At 52.3% G+C, this 9,904-nt stretch overlaps 1 protein-coding gene across 5 annotated transcripts in view; it reads left to right on the forward strand.

Moving 5' to 3' along the window:
• The window catches only part of LOC138566076 (histone H3-like centromeric protein A), a 47,819-nt gene extending 40,241 nt beyond the window's left edge, over positions 1-7,578 (forward strand). For all 5 annotated transcript variants that reach the window (XR_011301831.1, XR_011301832.1, XR_011301833.1 and 2 more), the window contains one exon: positions 6,968-7,578. Coding sequence is in view for 1 of the 5 variants with exons in the window: in XM_069643100.1 (XP_069499201.1) it covers positions 6,968-7,472 (505 nt within the window). In the remaining 4 variants the exon portion in view is untranslated. The remainder of the gene's footprint in view (positions 1-6,967) is intronic.
• Positions 7,579-9,904: the final 2,326 nt, after the last annotated feature.

Raw genomic sequence — 9,904 nt, forward strand, 5'->3', positions numbered from 1 at the left:
GTGAACCTTCACTAAATGATAGTGTGCTGCTTTGAATGCTATGGAAAAAGGAACTGGAACAGTTTGTGGTTGTGCATGCACCCATTGCACACAAAAGTAAAACATTTTGGTTTGGGCTTTTAGGTGTCGTATAGGCCAAAACTATTGCATTGGAGTATAGATAGGGAAGACCATCCAGTCCTGTTTTTTCTCTTTTTGATTCTGGGATTTGAAGTTCTCCAGCATGGGGTCTGGCATGGATTCACATGCTCATGAATATTCCCCGTCGTCAGGCTGGGAATCCTCGGTAAAGAAAAAAATCAGTATCAGTTTCGTTTCTGATCTGTCTTTCGTAGTAGTAACCATCACTGATCTCTGCGTCATACTGACCACAGCCAATGACTGCCCTCTACCTAAGCCCCGCCTCTGGCAGCCATCTTCAGATTTTTACCGCACGTTCAAGTGTTGGGATCCTCGTGCTATTGCCCTCGAGCGTTAGTGCTATTTTTTCACGTTGTTTCTCAGAAAAATGTCTCTTTTTTCGGTCAAAAGAGCCTCAAGCACCACCGTTTCTTCATCCGATCAACGGGGACCCGTGTCGGATTCGTCTACGCCCCTCAAGGGTGAAGATTTCGTCAAGCCACGCTTTTGGAGGACTCCAGAAGTTTCTCAGGCCCATCTCGAACATGGCCCAGGAGAAGGGAAGCTCGACGCCCGGAAAGCTGTTCAGGGTCTGCCCTGGATGCCAGCTTCAGAATGTCTTTAAGGAGGACGAACACTCCCTTTGCCTTTATTGCCTACATGAGGACAAGACGCACGTGGAGAAGGACTGTGCGTTTTGCTGCAATATGTCGGAGCGGACCATGAAGGACCGCCATCAACGTCTCGCCAACTGGCTGGAAGGAAAGAGCCCGTCAGGCGAGAAGAAGAAGTCCGAGCGGTCTTCTAAGACCTTTGAGGGCGCCCCGGCGACGGGGGTCCAACAGAAGGCCAAGCACCGCGAGTCCGCTGGCACCGGGAGCGCCGAACGGTCGGGCTCTACGGGCGCCAGGCAGGGCGCATCCTCCCCGGCGCCATCAACCACGAGCCAACGCTCTGGCTCGGGAAAGAGGAAGGCCGAGCACCCGGCAAAACTCCTGGAGAGACCCCGGTCGTGCCCTAAGGCCCCATCGGAGGGGGAGCGAGGTGGTGACCCTCCCCCCAAGGAGAAGGCGGTGAGCGCACCTAAGGTGGTGAAAGCCTTGATCCATCCGGCCAAGGCCTCTATCGAGACAGTCACGGCGGCCCTGGCTCAGCCTGTGGAGGCTACACCAGTGGTGGCGACCCCGGGGCCCAGAATCTCCCTGCCACCGCGGAGGGAGTCCTCTTTCATGCCCATCAACAGGACCCCCGTGAAACCTCCGACGGAGAAGAAAAAGGGGGGGCAGGAGGTCGTCGTGGACTCGGCCTCAACCTCTGAGGAGGAGCTGATCGAAGTCTTAGGCCACGGCTCTGGCGTGGAAGAAGGCCATCCTGTCGGGAGGGACCCCGATGTGGAAGACGACGAGGGCGTCGAGGATGCCGACGGGGCTCCTGATCGCCCGTCGGATCTCCCTCAACCAGCGCCGAAAGACAACTCGGCGGCCATTTTGTTGGCTATACAGTCCTTATGCTCGGAGATAAGGACGAGACTGCCGTTACCACCAACGGAGGAACCGCTCCCGACGGGGGACCTGGAGCCAGGCCCTTCTGGGAGCCCTCCCCCTAAGAGAAGGATTCATCCTCCACCTCCTTTTCAGCCATCGCGCCCTTTTCAGCCCTCCTCCCCGTCCACGACACGTGGGGATGATACGGGGACTGACACGGCCGCAACGGGTACAGACAACGAGGTTTACGACGAGGATCTCCCGTCGTCACCTCCCACCCGGGCTTCCCCGCCCGACGAGATTGGATCGTTTCACTCCATGATCGCCAGGGCATCCGAGCTTTTCCAGCTCTGCCCGGAAGAGAAGGAAGGTTTCCTTTATCAACGGCGCGAGACCAAGAGGAAGACGGTCCTTGCTGTACCTCTACTAGACGATATTTGGGATGAGGGACTCGCCCTCCTCAAGAACCCATCTACGACGCTGGCTAGAAGGGATCGGTACGAGAAGAAGTACTGGGTCCCGGACGCGGCCCCCTTGTGCCTTCGGGCACAGCCGACCCCGGACTCGGTCGTCTCCGCGGCGGCCAGGAAGAAAGCGGGAGGGGGCGCGGCCTCTACGTCAACCTCCCCGCCGGACGGCGAGGGAAAGAAATTAGACACGATGGGACGCAGAGTCATCTCGTCGGCAGCGACGACGATTAAGGCGGCCAACGCCTTGGCTATCGTAGCCCGCTACGACAGGGAGTTGTGGTACAAACTGGCCCCCCTGCTGGACTTCCTACCAGACGACAAGAGGGCGGAAGCCCTAGAGATCTTGCAGGAAGGAGAGGTGGCGTCTGACCACGCCATTACGATTGCGACGGACATCGCTGACACTGGATTTCGCCAGTTGGGCAACGGCGTTTGCCTTAGGCGGCGTGGATGGCTCAAGGCTACTGACTTCCGTCAGGACGTGCAAACCAGAGTCTTGGACATGCCGTTCGACGGAAACAACCTGTTTGGGAAAACAGTGGACGATTCCCTTCAAGCCATCAAGGCGGACACGGAGACGGCCCGGGCTCTTGGGGTTCTCCAGCAACGGCGGCCGCCCTTTCGGAGCGGCAGAGGCAAACAGGGTGCCTCCAAAGGTTCCAGCGGCGGATTTTCCACCTACCGTCAAGCGGCCCGTTCGTCGTCACAGGAAGCTTACAGGGGACGAGGCAAGTCAGGTGGACCCCGCCGTCGTCGCCAAGGAGGACAAGGCGGCAAAGCCTCGTCGAAGCAGGACTGAACCGGCCGTGGGGTCGGGCCCCCACCGAAGCACCCCGGTGGGAGGCCGGCTGGCAAGCTTCGTCAGCGTGTGGGAGTCCATCTCCACCGACCGTTGGGTGCTGGACGCCCTAGCTCAGGGTCACGCGCTCGAGTTTCTAAAGAGGTGCCCGCGCGTCCCCCCTATGGCCAGGAAAGAACATCATATCCCTCAACTTCTCTTGGAGGTAAAGGCGATGCTCAAGAAGGGCGCCATCGAGCTCGTCCCAAAGAGGCTTCGGGGCTCCGGAGTTTACTCAAGATACTTCCTCGTGAAGAAGAAGACGGGAGGATGGCGTCCCATCCTGGACCTACGACGACTGAACAAATTCATCAAGGCACAGAAGTTCCGGATGGTCACCCTCCAACACGTCCTGGGTCAACTGGAGGAGGGCGATTTCCTGTCGTCGTTGGATTTGGAGGATGCCTACTTCCATATTCCCATCCTAAAGGGACACCGAAAGTTTCTCAGGTTCGTGGTCCAAGGGCGTCACTACCAGTTCAGAACCCTTCCCTTCGGATTGAGGTTGGCACCCAGGGTGTTCACCAAGTGCCTTGCACCGGTGGCGGCGCAGCTGCGCCGAGAAGTGATCCACGTCTACCCCTACCTGGACGACTGGCTCATCCGAGCAAAGACGAAGGAGCTCGCCGTGGAGCACACGGCAAGGACCGTCCAACTACTCACGGACCTGGGATTCTCCATAAACTATGCCAAGTCCCACCTGGTGCCCGCGCAAGACGCTCTGTTTCTGGGAGCGAAGCTCGACACAGTGTCGCTTCTGGCCCCTCCGTCGGAGGAAAGGACGAGGGCCATCTTGAGCAAGGTGCAGCGGATGCTGGTTGCGGACGCGGCCAGGGTGAGGTCCATCAAGTCCCTCCTCGGAATGATGTCTTCTTGCATTTATCTCATCCGCCTGTGCAGGCTCCGGATGCGCCCGTTGCAGGAGTTCCTGGACGCGCGCTGGATCCAGACGACGGGCAGCTTCGAGGAGAGGATCACACTCGACGAGAGTTTCCGACGAGCGATAAGGTGGTGGGGCACCCGCGCTCATCTGACGGCGGGAATGGACTTCCAGACGCCCGGCCACCAGGAGACAGTGACCACGGATGCCTCCCTGGAAGGGTGGGGAGCGCACACCGAAAATCTGCACGCGAGAGGCCTTTGGCTTCCGACGGAGAAGTCCCTCCATATCAACGTCCTGGAGCTCCGTGCAGTGTTTTGGGCCCTCAGGTCCTTTCTTCCGTCCCTCAAGGGCAAGGTGGTGAGGATCTTCACCGACAACACCACCACCATGTTCTACATCAGGAAGCAGGGCGGTACCAGATCCCCAGGCCTGTCCAAGGAGGCGCAGGATCTGTGGCATTGGGCCGTCGCCCAAGGGATATTTCTGGTGCCGTTTCATCTGGCAGGGATAAAAAACACCATTGCCGACTCGCTCAGCAGAGAGCTGCGCTCGTGCCACGAGTGGGAACTACGACAGGATCTAGTGGACCGCCTCTTCCGACGGTGGGGCACACCCCCGATCGATCTGTTCGCGACGGCGACGAACTCCAAGTGCCGGGGGTTCGCCAGCAGGTTTCCCCAGCCGAGGAGCATGGGCGATGCTTTCTCGTTCCCCTGGGAGGGCCTGTTTCTATACGCGTTCCCTCCATTGCCATTGCTGATCCGGCTCATCAACCAGCTCAAGAGGTCACAGTGCAGGATGATCCTCGTCGCACTTGCGTGGCCGAGGCAGATATGGTTCCCGGACCTTCTGGACTTGTCAGCGTCCCCGTCAATCAAGCTGCCAGTGGACGCGGATCTTCTCTCCAGGGAAGGAGGCGCCATCCTCCATCACGACCCGAAGTCGCTGAACTTGCAGGCCTGGCTCCTGCAGCGTTAGAGTTTGGAGGATACGACATACCGGCCGACTGCAGAGAGGTTCTTGCAAAGGCCAGGGCGCCCTCAACTCTTAAATGCTATGGACACAAATGGAAGAGGTTCCCTGTCTGGTGCCACGCACAGAAGATTAACCCTCTACGGATTACGGCTCCCCAGGTACTGCCGTACCTTCTGACGCTGGCCAAGGCTGGACTGGTGCACGCGTCCATCAAGATTCATCTTGCTGCGATCTCCCGATACACCAGAACCACGGGGCGGACGTCTTTGTGGTCTCATCGTCTGGTGAAAGAATTCATGAAGGGACTGTTCAGATCGTTCCCGCCGGTGAAGGCCCCGGCGTGGGAGCTCAACGTGGTGCTGGCCAAGCTCATGGGACCTCCGTTCGAGCCTATGCACTCGGCTCCGTTGAAGTTGTTGTCGTGGAAAACAGCGTTTCTTGTGGCCATCACCTCCGCACGAAGAGTGGGAGAGATCCAGGCCCTTTCCTGCAAACCCCCGTACTTGACTTTTCACGACACGAGGGTAGTGCTCAGGACGCACCCCTCCTTCATGCCTAAGGTGCCGTCGGACTTCCACCTCAACGAACCCTTGGTGTTGCCTGTTTTCTTCCCGTCGCCTTCGTCGCCGGCCGAAAGGACTTTGCACTCGCTGGATGTGGCTAGAGCGCTGAAGTTTTACGTGGACCGCACAAAGTGTTTTCGGAAGACGTCACAACTTTTTGTGAACTTTGGACCTGTCAATCAGGGGAAGGCTCTCTCAAAGGCTTCCATTTCCAGATGGCTCTCCGGCTGTATCATGTACTGTCATCGGTTGGCAAACCGACCGCTGCCTGGCCGTCCGAGAGCCCATTCCACCAGAGCGATCGCAGCTACCACGGCGTTCCTATCTGGTGTGCCCTTGCTGGACATCTGCAGGGCTGCTACGTGGAGGTCGACGCACACCTTCACGAAATTCTACTGCGTCGATCGGGATTCCAGGGAGGAGTCCAGGGTCGGCCAAGCAGTGCTGCGCAATCTGTTCGCCTAAGGTGAGCCTGGTGAGGAGGTAAGAATTGCTTAATGTTGAGTTTGATGTAATGCTTAATGTTGAGCCTTTGCCACCTCCCGTGGTTGTGTATGTGTGTACTGCTATGTATTCTTTATTCATGAGCATGTGAATCCATGCCAGACCCCATGCTGGAGAAGGAACAAGTTACTTACCTGTAACTGTTGTTCTCCAGCATGGGTCTGGCATGGATTCACATGCGAACCCTCCCGCCTACCCCTCTGCGGCTCTTCACATGGTCATACTGCCACTTCACGTGCTACCAAATCTGAAGATGGCTGCCAGAGGCGGGGCTTAGGTAGAGGGCAGTCATTGGCTGTGGTCAGTATGACGCAGAGATCAGAGATTGGTTACTACTACGAAAGACAGCTCAGAAACGAAACTGATACTGATTTTTTTCTTTACCGAGGATTCCCAGCCTGACGACGGGGAATATTCATGAGCATGTGAATCCATGCCAGACCCATGCTGGAGAACAACAGTTACAGGTAAGTAACTTGTTCCTTTTTCCCCACTTGTAATTTAAGAAAGCAATAAGTCCCAGAAGTCCAGGCAAAAACAGCACTAGATTGCTTTCTCGCACATGGCCATGGAAAACATTAGAGCTCTGCAAGGCAGTATTAATGTGGGCCTGAAATACACCATTTTAATATTTGTACCAATTGCAGTATGAAAGGTAAGTGCCTAAACTGTACAGTGGGTTAAAATTCCAGCATCACTATTTAAACAACTTGTGTGATCCTGGGTAAATAATTGAATCTCTTCCAGTAAAGCGCACTGGTCTGAGCAGAGACAACATTAATTTCCTCACCGTTTTCTGCCAGTCACCAGTCGGGCGACAGACCAGAGAAGCCAATGGTGTACTTTTAAATAACATATATACATGAAATGGAAACTAGATACTACTAAATGTCAGAAAAATGCAATTATAATCAAATATATTTTGTTGTAACACATGTGTTCTATCTATGTATATTTAGGCTATTGTTATGTTTCTTACTTTTGAGACCTAGCCACAGAATTTTAAGGGTGCGCTTGTTTTCTCTGCTTATTTGGATAGAAGTCAGCTTGTTTTGAAAGGGCATTCAGCTTATTTTTTCTTTCCCACCTGGCAACACTGATAAAGGCATTTGCTGTCTCTCCTCTCCTAGGCCCAGAATGGAACGAGACTGGTCACGTGAACCATCCATGAGGCACAAGCGCAAGTCAAGAGTGCCAAAGAAAGTTCTGAAACCCCAACAAAAGCCTGCACCAGAGCCCTCATCGCACAGGCCTCTCCTAGACCCCCAGATTTCCAGAAGGAAGCGGACCCGCCCATCAGAACGTTCCAGAGCAGCTCCAAGAATTAGGCGATATCGGCCAGGTGCTCTGGCGCTAAAGGAGATCCGGAAGTATCAAAAGAGCACATGCCTGCTTATCCAAAAGCTTCCGTTCGCGCGACTGGTCCGTGACATCTGCTTAAAGTATACCAGGGGGGTGGATTTCCGCTGGCAGGGACAAGCACTTCTTGCACTTCAAGAAGCCACAGAAGCGTTCATGGTGCTTCTCCTCCAGGATTCCTACTACTGTACTCTCCATGCCAAACGAATCACGCTGCATGCTCAAGACATGCAACTTGCACGCCGCTTGCGTGGGCTCGATGATGGACTTGGTTGACTTAGTAAGAACGAGTGCAGCTTTCACCAGGATCATCATTAGCCAGAGTCTAAGAACCCCTGTGCACCTAGGTGCCACTCTACTTGTTTGTATGCAATAAAATGACTCCTCCAGTCAATTTGTAAGTGTTTTCCTAACTCCTATGTTTTCCTTATTGTGCTTTTAATGAAGTTGAGCTGCATTGCTTTTAATGTTCATGCAGCTAATTTCCCCAAGCTGCTCCAATTCTTAGCTGCTCCCATTATTCCTATGTCTGACCCCAGCACTCGCGTATTCTTACCTCCTGTCCTGTGCCCTAATCACACTTTTCCACTGCATCGTCTCCCTCTGGTTAAGGTTCCTCTGCATGCCTCATTACTTATTATGACAACACTTCTATTGTATACTTTTAGTGTCTGCTGTTTGCAGTGCCGGTCAGCTCTGTTGTTCCTGCTCATCAGTCTTTCCGCCTGCCTTTTTTGCCCCTGCAAGGTCGGCTGGCCATGTGTTTCCACATTTTAACTCTCTCTCCACCCTCTGCAATGCTTTCTCCCCTTCTAATCAGCATTTCTAGACTCCTATTTTTTATTTTCTATTGAATGTTTGTATATTGTAAGTATGGTGGGTGCCGAATCTGCCAAGGTTCATACAGGTTGCAGTTCACACTCTATATTCAGTGCAGTGCAGGATCAGCAAGCACCCTTAGATCATCTGACAGGGGTCAGACATCAGCCACTTCAGGAACAGTTGGACTCCAGGGTACGTTGACTGCTGTTAAGCCTTTCAGGTAGCTCCTCTCTTTTTCACATTACTCTCTTGTCTCCATGTTGGGGTAAACAAAGTAGTGAAAGGTGGTGAGAGATCAAAAGGTGGAAGGAAAGACAGTGGAAGTAGAGATGGTAAGACATCAGGAGGAGGCAGCGATACATCAGGAAGGCAAGGCGGTGAACAAGAAGGAGGGAAAAGTGACAGTACATTACAATGAGAGGAGGAATAGCCTAGGAAGGCTTGTCAGAAGAAGGAGAAACTCCAGGTATGCCACAGACCTGGCTGATCAGAGTGGAGAACAAACATTTGGCTCTGTGGTGTAAGAGGGTGGGATGTAAGAGGATAGGTAAATGTGTAGACAGAAGGCTCGTAGGAATGAGATCCCATCGGTGGAGGAGGTAGAGTGAGATTGGGTCCTGGGAAGTTCCCTGGTCAGAGAACAAGACCAGTATCACATTATTCCTAATGATCACCTCTGTTGGCCGAGCCTTTGGTGGAAACTTTATGACTGGGCTTGATCACAAACAACCTAGCCTCCTTCCAGTGCCTTGTGTGTGGGGGCAGCTAGACCCAGCGACACAGACGGACAGGTCTATCAATTATTATTATTATTTTTAATTGTAACATTAGTTTTACAAAAGAAAACTTTTCATTACATCACTTTCTCAGTTCCTTACAAACATTTTAAAATAAATGTATCCTATTACGCAATCCTCCACACCCCCTATGAAGTCTTAACAGATCCTCAAATCAGCAACTGTGTGTCAAATAGCGTCCGTAGAATTACGGCACATGTTAACTTAGCATTGTCTCCTGAAATCGTCGAAAACCACCAGTGTTCCATATTTCCGTTTAAGGGGGCAAACTTCAAGTGTAAACTTCGTTGTAACAATAACACTTGCTTTACCCATAGCATCTCTTTAGTTTTTTATAGATTCAGATGGAATCTTAAAATTGATCTCTGGTAACGGGATGGAAATTTAGTTAAGTATCTCGCCGTTTCATCAATGCCATGTGCCGTTGGGCCATTGTTGATTGCAGATGCACATTGTTGATTGCAGATGCAAGATTATTTTGATTTTCTGTGTTTATTATCCAATTCTATTTCCTTAATTTTATTTTAGCTGCTTGTGGATTTAACAGTACTTTTTCCATTGAGACATCTGCCTCTTTCAAAATGTTTTTGATTTTCGCTTCCCATATTGAAAGCAGACTAGTATTCAATCGTGTAGTCGATAGACACAGTATTTCATAGGGTCTTGCCACCGGATTCAGCCACATTTTTTGCTGGACAGCCACTGGTTTCCACTAATTCATATCGTAATGCAGTCATTGAGACGTTTGAGGGCATTCAAAGTACTTTTCGCCAAAAACGGCATTCTGGTTGGTTCCACACGTTGGTACTAATCCAGCCAGCTTTGCTTGCAAAGGTTATGGTTGGCACCACTTTTTGTTGGTAAAATGATAGTAATGGTTTGAACGTGAATTTTCCATAGCTGGCATGCAGTTTGCATTCCTGTAATGCAAGCATTGTCATCCGGGATATCAAATCCTGTATCCAGCACCATTCTCTAATCTACATGTTGAATAATATCCCCAGGTAACGTATACTCTTTGTAACTTCCAAGTTTTCACCTGCTACTGACCATTTGAAATTTTTGTCATGTCTATTTTTTGTTCCAAAT

Source organism: Ambystoma mexicanum, chromosome 2p, assembly GCF_040938575.1.
Source record: "Ambystoma mexicanum isolate Mex_15411 chromosome 2p, UKY_AmexF1_1, whole genome shotgun sequence".
Lineage (NCBI taxonomy): Eukaryota > Metazoa > Chordata > Amphibia > Caudata > Ambystomatidae > Ambystoma > Ambystoma mexicanum.